Consider the following 18,816-nt stretch of genomic DNA (forward strand, 5'->3'; position numbering starts at 1 on the left):
CAGCAAATGAAGAGTGAGCCCTTTCACCTTCTCCTAACACATGCTAACCTGGAAGACCTCGCTTACTCCAACCCCTGGAAATTCACTTGGCTCCTGACTGTGGGCCAAATTCACCGTGTCAATGGATATGGACCTATATTATGGTGTTCTCTAATAAACATCTTCTTGTTGCAGTAGGTGTGATTTTTTCTGTGGTCTAAGAGCCTTCTAAAGGTAACTAGCCGAGTGCAAAGACAGGTCTGCTGCTTTTTCTGCACTTTCATTTTGGAAGAAACTTTTTTAGACAGCAGGATCATTTATTTTTTAAAAAAAGATATGACAATTAAAGAGTACCTTCTCACAAACAGAACTTGATCAGAGAAATCTGCTCAGCTCAATCAATGCATTTCATCAGTAATAACTTAAGTGTCAAACACTTCACTCTCCCATTCTCCAGCTCCCCTCCCACCCAAACAAGTCACACCTGTACGTGACTATTTTGATAAACTTTTACACATAAAAAGGTGAGTTCAATCTTTCCACTTGCCAAGACCAGCACTCTGTTTCCTTTTCAACAACGGTCATTAAAAGGTCACTGCCAGGTATTTTAGACCCAAAAAATAGGTTTTGTAAAAAAGAGTTTAGGGTTTACAAGATCTACCAACAGAAATGACTTTTTTTTAACCCAATTGGAAAGGTTTGGATTGCCCCTTTAAAATTTGCGACCCAAACTTTGTTGCTTCACTTTCTGGTTCTCCTGAACCAGCCCGGTCTCTCTATGCTCCATTCTAGATAAAGTGCAAATAGTAAACACGTGAGAGGAGTTAGATTTTTGAAATTCAATGATCCAAGGTGTTAACAGGGAGGAAAATCTGTTTCTAAAATAGGTTTCTTATCCTGACAGCGTCCCTTCAACTGTCCAGAAAGCTGCTTTAAGGGTTAGTAATTGCATCAGTTGTAGCTGGAGAAAAGGGGATCCTGACTAAAGGTCCTGACCGGTTACTGCTGGAATTCTAATAAAATGTATTTAAATGTATAACTTTATACAGTAACATTGTTTATGGGGTTTTTTAACCATGCTTTCTTTTTTAACCAAAAACATTTTCCTTTAAAAATAGGAGCAAGTTTAGCGCTCATGAAAGTGAGACGAATTGCAGTAGCTTGGACCGTACAATGCAGACAGGTGCTGTGTAGGAATTCCCACACAAAACCCCCTCCATGCACTTCCACCCTGACTGGCAACAACCCCTGCTATTTCAGCCTAGGCCTTCAAGCACTGACCTCCAAACTGTGGTCACTGGGAGAGGAAGAAATAGAGCCTAAGCTTAGACCCACAAAACTCACACTTGTCACTAGAGACTGGATTCAAACTCTGCCCATCAGAAGTGAAACAGTGAGTGCTTGGACTTGCATCACAGCTACAGAACAAGATCGGGGGAGAGAAAGAGTTTGCAGGTAATCAGGTCTTGTGTAACCCCAGACATTAAAGAAAACACACTAATGTTTAAAGAGAACCCAGGTTAGGGATGTTTTCTTCCAGGAGATTTACAGGGCTGAATCCTGCTCTTAGGTACAGAAGGGTAGGAGCACATTGAGAGAGCCAAAACACAGAGTTATGCTCACTCCTCTACCCAGGAGCAGAATCAGGACCACACACTTAGGGGGACAAAGTCCTAATGAGTTATTTTAATTCAACGGAAAAGGTTTGTATTTCCCCTGCAAAATTTATTTAAGACCCTAATGAGGTTTTTACAGTTAAGTTAAAAAAAATAAGGCCGGATCTGAATCTAAGTGGTGTCCCAGAATCTTACCCCCGCTCTTCTAGAGGGTAGAAGAGATCCCACTTTCCTTGGAGGGTCTTGAGGACCTGCCTGTACTAAAGAGATGTCAGCATCCATGATCCATAGGACAGGCTGAAGAAGCGAGTCACAGAGAACAAAGTGGAGGCATCTGTTTCTCTAGTCTGGCAGCAGGAGGGGTTTAGACTTTCTCACACGGTGGCAGCAGCGGGTGGAGCAGAGACATGCTCCTGACAGCTGTACTTCAAGCTGGTCCACAGCTGACTGTTTTGGAAACAGAACATCCTGCAGCTCACTTCTCCTAGAGGGATTGTTTTCCCATGCTCCCCTCTATCCCCATCGCTCCAACATAGCCCTGTCTGAATGCTCTGCACAGTCCTCCAGAAGCTCCCACCCACATCCCTGCTAGAGCAGTGTCTATAGCAAAAGTGCCAGAGCGCCAAATCTGACTTATATGGAGTCCTAAAATGCAGCCCTGTCCTCCAGTTTCTATAGGATGAGGACAAAGCTGATCTGGTGAACTCTGTTCCTATTCACTGTGAAGAGCTATCGATATATGCCCGGAGATCAGTTCTTTCTAGCTTGGAGAATATTGGGTTCAACAAGAAGGATTTGACATTGTAACCAAACTCGGGGCAAGCCTCTGGCTCCTGGAAAGTACCAGCATGGCTCTGGCATTGGGGTGGACACCCCGCTGTGCTAGGGGTAGCCTGGCTCCATTCTCCCTCATAACAACTCACCCCGTTAACTGCGCAACATGCAAGTGCGCCGTTCCATCCAGGCAAAAATATTAAAATCGTCCACACTTCTCTGTGCTCGGGTAGGTTCTCTTTAAACCCCTCTCCCATCCCCCACTTTTAAATCCAGCCCTGTTGGAGTCTCCAGCGTCATCCCATCCTTCGGCCTAGTAGGGAGAGTACCACGGCGATAACCTGCCACGACCCCTAGACAAGAACAAAAGCAGTATCAGAAAGCACAGGCCGGCTCAGGCAACGGTCTTAGGTCAGCGATTTAGTCAGTTACCGAATCAAAACTGTGTCTGCTCTTCAGCGTGGGAAAGACCTGCCGTTCGAGATGGCCCGGCTGCCCTAGGCCTCACACAGACGAACGAGCAGCAGTCCTGGTCCTCAATATAGCCCAGAGAGAGCTCGTCTCCTTGCTCCCAAGCTGCGTCAACTCACAGTCCGCCCGGTGATGGCACCACATGAGACTGGCTCGGTCGATTGCTGGTTTCTCATCAGCGGGGCACATGGGCCTTGATAGGCTCACCATCCATTTTCGAGGCAGCGGCGAGTGGCTCTGAAGGGAGCCCCCGTGCACTCCTGGGCTGGGCTGGAAGGATGCTGGAGTGAGCGGAATGTACTAAAACTTCAAGCCGCAGGGCGCAGGCCTGCCCACAGAACCATTATCTAGCACCCTGTGTCTTCAAAGTGCTGGGCAAGCATTTCGTTAGCACAACCCCACCAGGAGACTGAGGCACAGACGGGGAGGTGACCTGCCAGGTCAGTGGCAGAGCTGGGAGTAGAACCCGGGAGTAGCGAATTCCTAGGGCTGCGCTCAACTAGATCACGCTGCCTGCTTTCACTGGCAGCATGGCAGGGCCAAGAGGAATTCCCTACGCCACGGGAATAAACCCGACTATCCACAGGGAGGCTATAAAGCCGAGCAAGCCGTATCTAGCAATGGGAGCACTTTCATGCTGGAGAATTGGTCCCAGCGCTCATCTCAGTGTGCCTTGAAGCCAGCCATTCTTGGGTCACCGAGGTGGAAGGACATCCACAGGTACTGCACGCCCTGGGCAGCCGTCTCCCACAAGAGTCACTGCTCATTTCTGTCCCTTTCAATTGCAGGAGGGCTGCAGCCCGCAGGCCCTGCCAGGGTGCCCATGTTCACATCTGTGTGCGGCTCCAGGCCTCCCGCTTGCTATGTGGACACATGGGTGATGTTAACAGCATGTGACTGCCCGTGGGACCAGGAGAGGAATATGCTTCTAGTGCAGGCTTCTCTCTGAAGTAACATCCTCAAGCCCTTAGGAGAAGATTCCTGCAAGAACGCCCCTCCCCCCCCGTCCCATCTCTCACCCCATGGGAACACTACTCTGGTTTTACTGCGGGGAGCCAGAAGTATCAAGGCTTGTGTTGATTAACCCCCTGCTCCCCTTGCCCTTAGCAAGTCCTGTCTGTATTCTTGCACTCTGTCCCTTGCATACCCCTGCCTCCTCTTCTAAACGGGACAGCTTACCTGGACTGACAATTGGAGCGACTTCGAAATCAGAGTGGAAACCCACCCTGAACAAGGAAAGGGATTACTGCAGAACAAACACGGGCAGCAGCCAGCCATTAAAACAAAGAGCTCATTGCAATAGAGAGGCAATGTGGGCTAAGGGAGTAAGCATGATGCTGCAGGCTGATTCAATGGCCTTGGTTCTGCTAGACCTTTCTCTCCCAAGTTTTCCCATCGAGCGAGGGGAGCACTTGCATAGCTGGCAGTTACCTAGGCCTCGTTTTCACTCCTACATCACCTAGTTCTGTTCCAAGCAGGGCCAGGCAGGCCTCCTGGAGACTGAAGCGCCCGCAGCCAGTCTGCGGTAGCACTTACACTGTTCATGGCACTGCAAGTAGCCATGGAGGAAAGCTCAGAGAAGAGTCTAGTGCAGATACAGGGAGTGTGCAGCTTTGGGGCAGGTGTCGCCACCTGGGTTTCCTCCTTTTGGAAAACAGGGATAAATACTCCCACCTTCTATCCCTCACTCTGCTGGTGTTTGTCCCAGGCCTTAGTCATGGAAAGGGCTAGGTGAGTGCTTTGTGATATTCCCAGCCTCCCAGAGCTTCTGGAGTGCTGACCACCCAGCAGCTGGTCTGATAGGGACAGCCTATGCTTGAGACACCTAGTGCTTTTGCTAGCACAGCGACAGGCCTGGAGACATCCCACACCAAATCTCAGCCGGGCAGGAGAGGACATGGGATTCTCCATTCTACTGCCGACCTCCTGTCAGCAGGGAACATCACCGCTCACCTGTACACTCTCCCTCGGGGTCTTGATCTCAGCACTCCATAGACGTTTGCCCTTTGAGACAGGCCCCCCCTGCTTGGAAAACGGCCCCTGGAGCCCCCACGGTCAGTTGTGCTGATACCCGGCATGTTGGTCCTCTTGGGCAGGACCTGAGACAAGTCAAAGATCAAGGAGTGGCTAGGACCCTCCCTGCCCCAACACTTAGAATCATAGAATATCAGGGTTGGAAGGGACCTCAGGAAGTCATCTAGTCCAACCCCCTGCTCAAAGCAGGACCAATCCCCAACTAAATCATCCCAGCCAGGGCTTTGTCTTCCCTCGCAAACTCCCTGTCACTTCCCTCGCAAACTGTGCGTCTCCCACTCGAATCAGAGACAGCGTATCCCGGGGTCTTGGTGAACCAATAGCAGCAGCTTCCCAGTCTGGTATGGCAGGGAGCAGGGTTTGAAGGTGGCCATGAGTGCTACATTTCCCAGGCCCTCCCTGGCACTGAATGGCCCTCCCAGAGTGGAGCTGGCCCCTCGTCCCCAGAGGGCAAGGCCTATCACCAGACGGGGCAGCGTCTCCGAGGAGGGAGGCAAGAGGCAAAACCAATGAAACGCACAGCAAAGAAGCTGGAACCAGGCAGGAGCAGCTCAGACCCTGACTCAGGCCTGCATCCTGGGAGACCTGGAGGCATGACTCAGCACTGGGAGGCCTCCTTTTCAGCGCCCAGAGTCACCCGAACCAAGTACAAACAGCTGTAGCCCAATGATATATCCCTTGCCCAGTCTGTGGTCCGGGTGCAGACGCCCGGGAAGCAAAGTGCATTCGGCAGGAAGGCGAATCCTTCCCTAGGTTCATGGCACTAGTCACTCCTGCCTCGCACCTGTTGGACCCGGTGTCTTTACCTTGATGACCCGGCCTCTGAACATGCTCTCGTCCAGCTCCACCGCTGCCTTCACAGAGCTCTTGTCTTCAAACTCAATGTATGCATACCTGGAAAGGGAAAGGAAGACAGTGTCCCCTTTGCACTGCAGCATCTGCTTGGGGAAGTCACAACACAGTAGCCCCCGCAGGTGGCCAGGTAACATCACAGTCTGCTGCTCAGCATGGGGAGTCTGTCCTGCCACTCTAAAGGCTTTTCCTTCAGATAAGTGACTGGGCACCTCTCCAGACAGCACTGAGAGAATGGAGGGTAGCAGACCACACGAGACCCTGCTGCACCATGGCTGGCACAGTAGCCATACCTATCGCCATCGGTTCAAATTATTCAGGAGGTGCAATCAACCATTAAACAATGTTTACAGCACGACGGTTGCCAGCGCGCTTTCCCTGGGCTGGGATCTCTCTCACCGCCTGGTAAGCCATGCTCTAGACAAGCCGCCTAGGCAGCACACAGCCCCCTGCACCAATCTGAAACCGAGCTCGCGCCTTGCATTTAAGTGCAGCTCTTGCTAAGCAGATGTTATTGAGTCCAGCTTGTGACGGGGACTGAGCCTGCAGCAGAAGTTTCTGACATGGTTAGAACTAGGAAAAGCACCTGGAGCTAAGCTTCCCAGGGGATTTTGAATCAAGGAAAATTCTCCAGCTTCAATGACCAAGGAAATCATGCTATAGCTCTGAGTCCCTGGCAGTCTTAGGCTCTGATACTGCAATTGATGGCACTTGGCTGGACTGCTGGGCCTGCACAGAGCCCCACTGAAGTCAGTGGGGATCTGCATGGGCAGTGAATTCCACCCACACGTTTCCGGTGCAGGACTAGGGCCTTCACTTGCAGGCTATCCAGGGCAGAGACCAACTTTATGGGTGTCCCATAGCACCAAGCACGTTGCCAGCATGTTCAGAATAAATCTAGACTCTCTAGAATGCAGGGAGACAGCAGGCTCATGACTCTGCTATGCAAGAGGAGAGAAGCAGCAGCCAAGTTAGTTATAGAAATAAAAATATACACCTCTGTGTTAATGTAGAGGGAGGTGTTTACATGTAGGTGGCTAACAGTTATTCTGCTGACAGTGCTGGAGTATGTATGAAGAACTAGCTGGAGAGGCTGTCAGAAAAGCTCATCTCCCCTCCTGAGGGTAGTGGGCTATGGATTGAGACAAGTGAGTGCATTAAGCCATCATCTGGCCTGGAATATGATGGATCTTATGCAATGTCCCATTTAATTACTTTGTTCCTCATTGGAGCGTACTCATGAAATCACACAGACCCGCACCCTTGTACAGAATATGCACAATTGCACCCATCGTGACCTTGCTTACGCTAAATCTGAACAGGTGTATGTGACAGAATGGACACGTGCCTCATTTTGTGCAATATATATATATATATATATATATATATATTTATTTTTTAAACAGTCACTTAAAAATACCCAGCCTCCCCGGGTTATATATTTAGGACACATGGCATTTCGTGCAGTGCTGCTGCCAAGCCAACAGAGGAAGCACGTGTTAAGAGCCCAATTGCCAGAGCCGTGCTGACACCATTCATTACATCAGCGAAGTATCGGAAGTTCAGACACGTTCTCCGCAGCCCCTTTCATCCCAGCTTGTGCCAGATGGAACAAGCGCATCATCAGAGACAGAAACGACATTGACATTGGGTGGCAATAGCGGAAGAGGACAATGAAACAAACCTGAAAACCTAACCCAAAGCAAAGCTGGTTCTACAGCTGGTTTCCCTGCAGATGCTGGAAGTCAGAGAGAGCCGAGGTTCCTGCAGGGATTTGATGATCCCAGCTAAAGACAGGAGAAGAAATAGGAGTGGCCCCCTCCCTAGTTAATAGGGCTCAGGGAAAGGAATTTCTAGAGCAAAGATATGAGGATCATGCGTTGTGTTCTCAGAACATATTCCGCATCCCACCCCGAACTGCCACAATCCAAGGGTCCCTAGAGCACAGCACTGACCCTTTGGGATGTCCGGAGAATTTATCACAGAGGATGGTCACTCGGTTGATCTGCCCACAGCTATTGAAATGGGACTCCAGCTCTTCTGCTGTTCCACCATAGTCCACCTGCAAAGACATTCCCATTCCATTCAGATGCCACCAAGGGCACATGCCCATGCCCTGCCAGCCAGCCCCAGAACCCTTCCTGTGAAAGTTTGCGCCAATCAAGAAGTGAAGCGGCTCGGGCTGCATTCATCAGCTTTGGCTTTGTCTTCCCCAAGGATTCTCAGCAAGATGCTCGCTGGCACAGGGGTGACGCTGGCTCACAAGGCCTCGTGTAGACCCCTAGCACCGCAGCAGCTCCTGAGCCTTGTGCTGGCCGCTCACTGCACCGGGGTGACGCTCAGCCAGAAAGAATCAGACATTCCACTTGGAAACCTGAAGCGAAGCCATGACCATCCGATCAGGGAACAGGAACAATACCGTGTGGCCTAGCTAGTCCAAACAAAGCCACTTGTGTTTTTGAATATCCACAAGTGAGCCCCAGACCCAGCGTTAATGGTGGAAATTATCAAGCAGATAAGTTTGAAATAAGTTCAAGCCAGCGGCTCCCACCCTTTCCCCTCATCGGAGGGGATGCGCAGCACGTCTGGTAACGAGTCATTCATCCCACTGTGCTCCTAGGGGAGGGCAGGGACAGACAGTCTTATGACACATCCCACCCCCAGCCCATTAGCTCTACTGAGCTTTCTGCCCTGGGAACATCACCGAAGAGGGGGGGCTCATCGTGGTTTTCGACCTCTCCCACTTACATTGCCCACATAGATGGATCTCTGATCAGCCTCAATTTTCTCCTCTGTGGTCCTAGGAACGGGAATACCTGCAGAGGCAAGAGTTCCTTTGACAGTGCTGTTCAGAGAGCGAGCGACAGGGGGGCAGTGGGGTTTCTGGCCAAGTGAGGTTGGTGCTGATGGGAGGGCAACCCTGACAGCCCTAGGGACTGAATTACTAGCCCCTCAGCCCTTCGGAGCAAGAGGTCTCCTCAAAGATGAAAGACAAGGTGTCTGTTTATTCTCAGGACATGCTTCCTCCACGCATCACCCCCTGCCATTTCTGTCCTGAGCACCCCCAAACCTCAAATCTGCCAACGTGCCTCAGGCCCGATCCAAAGCCCACCTCCCCCTGTTCCACTCCAGGGCCTCTCTAGTCATGGCAAACCATGCAGTGGGTGTTACGGACAAACTAGGCGGAGGCCACTGAATTCATTTCACATGTGACAGCCGTATCTGAACCACAATCTCCAGAGGTGAGAGCTGAGTGTGTGGATGCCGTGCTAGGCCCAAGCCTTTGTTGAGGGAACCAGTCCTGCAGCCCTCTGTGTTTATTCTCTTCCTCATTTGGGGTCTGTCCCCCTTTGGGAAGGGGGAGCATTACCCCAAAACATGACACATTGTGTCCTTAGATCATGTCATCACCAGAGAGGCATTAAGGCCCCCCGCAGAGGGTGGAAGGTACAGGGGGGCGAGGGGTATTTTACAAGGACCTGCCATACAGGCTCAGACCTGTAACTCATCTAGCCTGCCTCTTGGAGTGGCCTGAGCTTTGGAGAGAGGCGCTAGACCCCGACCCTCCCACCCCCCACTGAAACAGCCAGCCCTGGGGGAAGGATCTCCCTAGCCCCAGGAGCTGGTTCGTGCCCCTAGAGCTGACTTGGCCTAGCAGGAACAGCCAGATAATAGAACTTCGACTCTGGAAAGCTCCAGGTGCTTGTGCCAAGCCAGCAGCTCTGGCACCAACAGCACCTTCAAAGAACTCTGCACTCACGCCCTGAGCCTCAACACCCCAGGGACGAAAGCTGTATCCATCACTGACTGAGGTTAAGCGACTTGTCCAAGGCCAGGCTCAGGGCAGAATCAGTTGCAGAACTGGGGACAGAACCCATGAGCCCTCACTCTGAAGCCCATGCTCAGTGTCCTAAGCCATGCCTAGGGGTCCTCCATCCACTCTCACACAGCCGAGACCCCCCATTCTCCCACTGCCTCCCTGCCAATTATGCCTTCGGAGGCAGACTAGGCCAGGGAGCCTTTGACACTGTCACTGTCCTCCCCCGCCCCGTGGCTAACGGGGATGTGGCACTGGCTGTCCCTTGAAGTCTCAAACACGGCAGCATTTCTCCCTGTGGTAGGAAATCCTGTCCCATGTGTTTCCCAGGTGTAGCTAAACCCTCAGCTTAACACCTCCCCTTGGGAGCCAACCCCGCCCTGGGGAGCTGCAGCGCCGTACCTGCCTGCGATCTCAGGATGAGGTGGTTCTTGGCTTCAGCCTGCAGCTCCTTGAGCCGCTCATCCTCCTCCTCCATCTCACGGACTTTGGCCTTGATGGCTTCCAGTTCCTGAGCACCAAACCCAAGAGACCGAGCACGTGAGAACCCAGTGCAAAGAGGGGCAGCTCTGCAAGAGGAGACCCAGGGGCAAGTCCCGTTTCCTCCCACTCGGCATCTGTCTTGTCTGCTCAGCATCAGCTCTACAGGGCAGGGCCTGTCTCACGGGGGGGGGGGGGAGGGGGGGTGTCTTTGCAGTGCCTGGCATGATGTGGTCCCCAGGGCGACCACGACACACACACACACACCACCCCTTCGGGATGGAGGCCAGAGATGGCATCTCCCAGAGCCAGGCTTCATCCTGGGATCTCTGAGCAACGTACAAAGCTCCATTAATGAAGCCAGGGCAGAATTACCCCCACTTTGCAGGTGGGAAAATGGAGCTACAGAGCAGGGAGCAGCCCTGGGGATGTCCTAACCACTAGGCAACCCTGCTCCTCTGCCAGTAATCACTGAAAGCCCTGGCAACACAGCCCCCCGCAGCCTGTCTCCATCACCGCCCGGCTCACTCCATCTGCCTGGGCCACTGTCACGGCAGAACAGGGGTGGGAAGGTGGGTCAGCTGGGGAAGGATGGCAGGTGCGTGTCAGAAATAAAGGGCCAACTCCTACCCCCCTGAGATGGGCAGCTCCTGTGGGAATCCCCTCAGGCTCGCACTCCCGCAAGATGCTATGGGCAGGTGGGGCCCAGCAGGAGGCTGGTTCCACCTCTTGCTGCCGCCTCCTTCCTTGCCCCATGAACCCTGGCTGCTGGCCTGAGACAAGGGAGGCTGCTGGGAGCAGCTGCTGTCTCCCAGCTCTGCTTCCTCTTGGGCTTATTGAATCGCCTCCAAATGTCTGGATACTTTCCCCACCAGGGGGTTATCTCTGGGGGGTGCCCTTCATCCCCTGCCCCTCCCTGCTCACCGGGAGGGCCTGAGCCAGTGCTCTGCTCACCCGCATTCAGCTCCACCAGCCCCGGCAATGCTCACAGCGGGGATGCCCTGCACTGCAGGAGCTGCGGCTTTGCTATTCCTGGCTCATCCTGACTCGGACTCCTGAGTCCCCTGCAGGGGAGAGGGTAATAACGGGAGCAGACACTGCAGCTAGGCCTGGCTAAGGTGCCTATCATCGGTGGCCGAATGCAGCCAGGCACCAGCAGCCAGTCTGGTTGGTCTGGGGGGGTCTCACCCTCCACCCCAGCGCATTAGGCCAGTGACTGATGCTCAGAGGAGCTGGGGCTGCATAACCCTCGGGTGAAAGGCTGGAGACGTTTGTCCTGGATTTAGCCATCCTCCCCCTCTAGACACTGGGCCCCGCTCGTGGGCAAAGATGTGTAGTTGCCACCGGTCCAGGTCTGCCCGCTTAAGGTGCCGCCTTTCCCAGCGTGGGGACCCTCCCATGGGGGAGAAGGGGGGATGTGCAGCCACCTGAATCCTGCATACCTCTCCCCCACCAAGGAATGCTGCCAGGGGAATTGCATCCAAAGCTTGGGACTGGGGCCATAGAGCAGAAGTTCCGAGGTGTGGGTTTAAAGGGATCTTACTGCAGGGGGGAGGGAGACAAAGGATTGGCTTTTACCTGTAAAATGGGCTCATTTGCACAGATGCTTTTCATAGGGCAGGGGCATGGCTTATTTTTACCCAGGGTTCGGAAAGGTCATGACATTTGGGCCCAGCGAACCCCCAAGAGAAGCAGCCTCCGAGCCTGGATTCTGCAGCAGCGTTACGGTTTATTTATCAGAACCGTACCGGACGTGGTCGTACCAAGCCCTCCGATAAAGGCTGCAGCCCGAGCGCATTGGGCTCACTCACCTCCCATTGCAATGCACTCACTCCGGGGTTGGGGAGGGGCTTGGTGAGGTTGTTAATTAAAAAGGAGACATTTCAGCTCCATATTTAAGCTTTGGAAAAACAAATCTAAGATCAAGAGAATTGTTTCTCCCCCAGTTCCAGCGCCAAGTAGCATTTGCTTGGAAGTAAACCCTTTCCTGCAGCATTGGCGAATATTTGTAGGGAGCATCGGGGCATTGTGGGAGAAAGCACGGGACAGCGGGGGAGAACAGCACTGGGATAGCACGGGAGACCTGGAAATGTAAGACTGGCTACAAAGAGAAATAAGAGAGATCAGTTTAGTTGCACTAGCCAAGCCAAGTACCCAGCACTAATGGTGCAAGTTACACAGCCTGGAGGGTGAACGCGACGTTATCAGCTTTGCCACTCAGGGGCCAGGACATTTAAATCATATTTTACTATTAACTTTAAGACATTTCTGTGCTTTTGAGTCTCTTTCCCAGGGTTATTTATGTCCGTCCCCCCCCGGGAAGTCTGGTCACTGGCTCACACCCTCCCAGGTGTTTTGGAGCGGCCCTCCCCGCAGCCAGCCAGCACTCTAACCAGTCTCACATTTGTTGAGAGACGTCATCTGGGGTTCGATATTTATCCAGAGTAGGAACAAACCTGGTTTATTGCTGGCCTGACAGTAGCACCCAGTGGCGCCAGGTGCTGCCCGTCTGCCCCATCCTAAAGAGCTTATGTTCTCGGGTCCGTCTTCACTGCGGAGTTAGCCTGGGCTCTTAGCTGGGGGCTGCCCCCTCCCTCCCGTCCACACACAACAATCTCTCACCCCAGTGCAGTGGTGCTTTCCTCCGGGGCTAGCTGGACAGGCTGGGCAATAGGCTAGAGCTCGGGTGCTGCTTTCACTTGACCGGGTAGGCCATGTACCTTGCAATGAGGACACAGGCTAGATGCTGCCGAGCCGATATCCTCCAATGCCCTCCCGCAGTTCTCCCCTCTTGAGCCCAGAGGATGACAAGTTCCCTCCCAGTTCACTGGGAACGAAGCAGAGCAGCTCAGCAGCACAAGGGGATGGGCCCCCAGACGTCTTAGCGACGCCCCCCGAAGAGCCCAGCATCCACAAGGCTGCAGTAACTCAGGTAGGGCTTTGCAGTCTGGCTGCTCATGCCTAGCCAGGCTAACCCGAGCGCTGATCGCCCGAGCGAGCTCTGCAGTGAGGACACAGACAAAGGGTACGTCTGCACCGCAAGCAGCAATTCAAAACCGGGTGTATTTGTAACTCGGGTTAAAACATCAGCGAAGACCCGGCAACTCTTCTCAACTGGGGTTAGCTGCGCTGCCCCACAAACTTCAGCTGGAGCAGCTTATCCGAGTTCAAGCAGAGTTGTTGGGTCTTCCCTGCGATTAGCTAACTGTGGTTAGCTAACCTCAGTTAAACACACCCTTTTTTGCAGCAGCAGCGACAAGTGACTTGCCCAAGATCCCAAGGCAGGTCAGTGCCACAGCCAGGACCAGAACCCAGGTGTCCTGAGTCCTCCCTTGTCCAGTGTCCCAGTCACCAGCCCATGCTTTTGTAAAGCATCAAGGGGATGAAATTAGTGCCACAAAATCACATTCAGCCAACCAATGAATCACACTGCTCCCGAGCCTCGAGGGAAAGGTGTAGCAGAACCCCACCCTGCACCACCACTGTAAAGCAGGGGGAGGGGGGTTCCCCTATTGCCCTATGGCAGGTTCCTGGAAAGACACATCAGTGGTTGCGGCTCAGTGCTCTAGACACGTACTCACCGGGTCCAGCACACCCAGCTCCTCTGCGCTGTCCCCCTCCAGTGGGCTCAGGTCTGAGTCTTCGTCCGCGGCCTTCTGCCGAGCTGCCATCTCAGCCATGTCCCAGGAGGAATCCACCCTGGCCAGGGACGGTGGTGGGTCCTGCCACCAGGCCCCGGAGGGGTCCAGAAAGAGGGGGCTTTATGGGAACCGTGACAAAAACAAAGAGAGGTTTCAAATGACATTTGAGCAGCTAGAGACTCTGGGTTCCGCTGAGATGCTGAAGCACTTCCCATGTTTTCACCCACGCTCCCCCCCAGACATATTCACAAAGCCCCCTCGTTATCCTCCCTCAAATCCCTACTCTGCCACGGGCCTGACACAAAACTTGGCCCTGGTGTGCCGAGAGCACGGCCCCTCGTGCTGATCAGCATGGTCATTGTTTCCTTGCGCTCCCCCTTTGGTCTGTCTGGCTCCCTCTGTTAAGTCTCTGCTCTTATATTGAGCTTGTCAGCTCTTTGTCCAGCCCCTGGCACACTGGGGTCCTGGTCTATGACCCAGGCGGGCTCTTAGGTACGATGGGAACACAAATCGTCAATACGACTAATAATCTTGCAGCTTCATCGGGAGTCTTGCCACTCTTGGCGTTTTGCCTAAAGCCCCAGCTCCTGGAGTCATGAGGGTTACAGGAAAACTGCAGCTTACATTTTTTTAAAGTAAGTCTCCGGCCCCCCTGGCTGCTGAGAAAAGCAGGGCAATGGGAGCTGGGGAGAGCCAGAAGGCAAATAAAGAGAACCCAACACGGATCATTTTTTAAAATCTCATGAGCATCTCATGACACCCACTCCTGAGTTCTGAGCGCTTGGGACTAGATATGCTGCAGCACCTTGCACGTACAACGTCTCTGAACAGGATAGGAGCTATGTATTTTCCAGGCCAGGCCAGTAGCAGCCATCTCTGTGCCCCTAAGCAAAGGCAGGGCAGCCTTGGCTTTTTGGAAGGCTTTAGACTCACCAATTGGGGCAAACTGTCCCCCACCCATCCCAGTGCCCCCTAAAGCCACAGGTTTGGCCCCGTCACTGAAGCGTGGCTGGGGCAACCATAGCCCTTTGCATTGCCAGAGCACAGGCCTGAGGTTATAACTAGGCAAGTGGATGCTTTCACCAGTGCCTGGGGCAAACCAGTCCAATGTCACCAGCACTGGAGGAACAGAAAGCAACAGGCAGATCTGGGGGACACCCCATTCCTGCAGCAGGGGGACCCTGCTCCACCCTTTACCTTGCTTGGAAGCCAAACATTTTGAGTGCTCCCCTTCTCACAAACAAACAAACAAATCAACCCCCTGTAGGGAACCTGGAGACCAGGAGGAAGCTGCACCTGGGGCAGCCCCTGCCAGCTCTCCATTTGATACATCAGCAGCCAATCACAGGCAGCGGTGACCCACCCAGGGGCGGAGGGGTCCCAGCCCAGCTGGTGTGAGCACCAGAGCTCCCTGCTGGGGGGTGTCAGAGCAGCTCACATGTTCATAGGTTCCCTCTGCTGGGGGAGCTAGTTTGGCAGTACAGCTCCTTGGGTAGCAGCTTCTGTGCTTCAGAGCAGCAGGTTGGGGGTTCTAGACCCCTGGTGACTAGCTAGCTGATCACACAAGTGTCCTCCTCTGCCTTATTATTGGGGGTCACCTTACAGCTCCCATTCCCCTCTGGTTTCAGCGGAGCAGCCGTGTTAGTCTGTATCCGCAAAAAGAACAGGAGGACTTGTGGCACCTTAGAGACTAACACATTTATTTGAGCATAAGCTTTTGTGAGCTACAGCTACGTGCATCCGATGAAGTGAGCTGTAGCTGGCGAAAGCTTATGCTCAAATAAATTGGTTCGTCTCTAGGGTGCCACAAGTCCTCCTGTTCTTTTTGCATTCCCCTCTGAGCTGCTTGCAGGTCATGTCACTGCTACTTCCCGCCCTGTAAGGGTGCACTGATGCCTCTCTGCCCAGGGCTTTTTGGGGATGGGAGGCTTAAGTGGTGGAGGGAACTAAATCAATACTAGCATTCTACCTCTCCCCAGGAGTCTGCCTTTGAATCCAGACTGGCTCGCACCGAGATGCGTATGGCCCCCGAGACTGCAACGGGGATCCCTGCCAGCTGGAGTGGCCGTGCATTGGCAGAGCTATGTGTATGTGTCTGGGATGCTCTTTATTTGGGCCCCAATCCAGGGAAGGAGGTGTCAACTTCAAGCATCTGAGCAGCCCCATTGGGCTCAACGGGATTACTCACCTGGTGCTTTAGTGCACGGCTGGAGCAGGGCCTTGGCCTCTGCTGTCCCAGCCCCGCAGCCAATACTGCTCTGATAAGAAGCCTTTCAGCCCAGCATTTCCAAGCCAGTCACCAGGGCATCCGCCCCCGTGTTTGACACTAGTGCACGGCTCTGGGCCTTGCACAGAACATTGCTGGCCCTGAAATGAAGCTCACCTCCAGTAGTTTTCGTACACAGACATTTAGTGTCCGTGGCATTGCGAAGCTCCCCTCTACTGTCAACACTGGGGAGAGGGGGGCAGGAGAGCAATGGGGGGCTGCAGGTCAGGACTGAGATGCATTGAGTGAGGCTGCTGCGGTTCACCCCAGAGGTGGCTGCAACTCCATGGTGGAGGAACCAACCTGCTATACACAGGGCTTATTCACCTGAAGCCAAAGTAATGAGGACTGTGGGTCCCAGCAGTGGCAAGACCCCTGGCGGGGGGCAGAGCAGTACAAAGTGTCCGTCCGCCCTGCTCCGGAGTGAGTAGCGCTGGTTGAGCTGGGGGCATTGGCCTGGATGCCTGGGGATGGGGGGGGGGTGAGTGCACTGGTTCACCACATCCCTACCACCCTCACAATCGGCTCAGCCCTTTCTCAGGAGAACCAACACGGCCTGGCCTGGCCTGGCCTGTCTAGGGGTGAATCCCTCTCCCCTGAAATGGGCCCACTTCCTGCTCCCATTCCCCTTCCCCAGCTGCACTCCTCCTCCGTTCGCTGGTGCCAGCCTTCCAGCTGGTGGCTCTTGTTTCCTTTCCTCCCCAGCCTGGAGCAGCGGCCCCCTGCTCCTTGTTTCCAGATGTTTTTATCTGCTGCAGCAGCTGACAACAAGGAGATCCAGAGGTGGTGCCAGCAACATCTGACTGTTGGGCTCTCTGGGGACCCACCAGCAGGTGCCCCAGGGGGCACAGTTTGAGGATGGAGCTTACATGGGAGTTTGTCCCGTATGTGCAAAGCATGGGAATGCACGCTTGGCGGGGGTAGGGGCTGCATTGCAATATGCCTGCTGTTAGCTAGGGATGGCGCAAATCTAGACCCCTTCGGGATTTCAGTGGGGGGTTCACACATCGAGGCCAGGAGCTGCCCCCGCGGTTTGGTTGCTGGGCCTGGAAAGGGTCTCCTCTATGCCTGGTTTGGGCGTGACCAAAGTCTTGTGCGTGGGTCACTGTTTCAAATGCTGGATGACTTGGGAGAGGTCAGAACTGGCGGGTCTGGAGCCAGACTCCAGTGCATATAACTGGAGCCCTGCCTGACCCAACCCCGGACACCCACAAGAGCTCGTCCTCAGCCCAGCTCTGGTGCCATGGGCCTTGCCCCAGCCTTGTTTCATCTGCAAAGAGCAAAGCTGAATGCCGGTTAAGTTAAAAGGGTGGAACTTTATTAAACCCTGTGCACTGCTCTGCCCATGCGGCTGAATTGCTTCCCCTGGTCTGCTGGTGTCCCCTCAAAACCAGAGAGTCCCTCCAGGGAACGTTGGCCCTCCGACCCCGGTCCCACTGATCAGGATACAGTCCTCACCGCTATGAACAGGGGAAGTGGCCGAGCCATTCTGAATCAAGGTTTTCAAAAGCAACGAGTGATTTAGGGGACCCATCTTGAAACATCTTAAAGGGTCTTGATTACCAGTGGGCGGGGGATCATCGCTGCTTGAAAACCAGGCCTCTTAAAAGGATCTCACATTGGGCACCAGAATCATTGGTCACTTGAAAATTGTGGCCTTCATGCTGGGTACAGCCAAGATACTCTGATAGAACCCAGCTCCCCCCGCGGCCTCCTGGTTTGGGACATCGCTGGGGGAGGAGGGCCGGGGCAGAACAGAACACAAACCACAGCAACGGATACCCCTGGGTGATATTAAATTGTCTTTATTCCACGGATACAGAGTTAAGAACAGACATAACCTGAATCATAATGTTTACATCTTTCACAGGTCAAACATACAGCACAGTTAGAGAAAGCAGGGAACCGCGCGGGGAGGGGGCAGCATGCCAAAAAACCTCCTATCATGTCATGTCTCTGGAATGGCCACGGAAACCCACAAACAGCAGGGAACGGGGTGGGAGGGGGGTGTGCGTGATTTCTGTTTTTTCCCCTCTTTAAATTCTTTTTCCACGCACGCCCATCAGTCTATACAAGCGATGCCTCCCCCACCCGCCTTTAATTCAAGTATTGCACAGTTTTACGAGTCAATCGCCTCCCAGCCCCCTCACACGGGCCTGGCAGCAGCAGGTTATTGGTTTCTGACAGGGCATGTCAGCGGCTTTCGAGACTTTCGGCAGAGTCACTTCAGAGATGGGGGAGCAGGAGCAGAACTGAGGGTGGGTCACATCCATTCGTGGGGCTCAGCAAAGTTACACGCAGGCTGGGCTGAGCAGCTTGGGCTCTCCTGAATTGCAGGCAGTTGGCTGGCTGGGTCACACCCGGGCCAGGGACAAGGGAATGTGCAAGGAAGGGGGAAATTCTGGGAGCACCTGGTGGGTTTTTTGTTTGTTTGTTTTTGGTAAGGAATCAGAGCAAATTCTCCTGGATGGCTGCTGCAGAGCCGCCTTTCAGAGGCTCAGACGCCAGATCTGGACGGGATCCCAGAATCTGCCGCTCTGAAGAGGCTTAGCAGAAAGTCTGAGAACCTGGGTTTGCTCTGTATTTATTTTCCCTGGGCTGTGTTTACGTCTGTTTTTTTGACACCCCAAGCAGGGGTGTCCTGCTGCTGTTCTCCAAAGCAATTGACAAGCCAAGAGATGGGCTTGTTACAAGAAACAAAAACACCTTCCGGCTCCCCCAGATTAGCCTTACATAAAACCACCAGAGCACAGAGAAGGGAAGAAGGGTCGCTCCTACCAGGGGGCAGGGATTGCAGCCCAGGAAACTCCTTCTCCTCCCATTCATTTCTGTAACTAGCGTACACATGAATTAAACTGAGCCCGGCTGAAATACCCACCCACCTCA

The 18,816-nt window shown here is 53.6% G+C and overlaps 1 protein-coding gene across 3 annotated transcripts; it reads right to left on the reverse strand.

The window, feature by feature from the left end:
• Positions 1-275: 275 nt before the first annotated feature.
• PABPN1L (PABPN1 like, cytoplasmic) lies at positions 276-15,058 on the reverse strand. Of its 3 annotated transcripts, none has more exons than XM_043526566.1 (8): positions 14,862-15,058; positions 13,605-13,782; positions 9,946-10,054; positions 8,475-8,542; positions 7,682-7,788; positions 5,681-5,768; positions 4,794-4,939; positions 276-2,722 (listed from the first exon to the last, which is right to left on the reverse strand). In XM_043526566.1, the coding sequence occupies exons 1-8, from the start codon at positions 14,879-14,881 to the stop codon at positions 2,683-2,685; spliced, it is 756 nt and encodes a 251-aa protein (XP_043382501.1). In that variant the 5' UTR covers positions 14,882-15,058; the 3' UTR covers positions 276-2,682. The 3 variants fall into 3 exon arrangements, with proteins under 3 accessions (XP_043382501.1, XP_043382500.1, XP_043382499.1); XM_043526565.1 differs by having other exon boundaries at positions 276-3,110; positions 14,862-14,962; XM_043526564.1 differs by having other exon boundaries at positions 276-3,121; positions 14,862-14,962.
• Positions 15,059-18,816: the final 3,758 nt, after the last annotated feature.

The sequence above is a fragment of the Chelonia mydas genome, chromosome 12 (assembly GCF_015237465.2).
Source record: "Chelonia mydas isolate rCheMyd1 chromosome 12, rCheMyd1.pri.v2, whole genome shotgun sequence".
Lineage (NCBI taxonomy): Eukaryota > Metazoa > Chordata > Testudines > Cheloniidae > Chelonia > Chelonia mydas.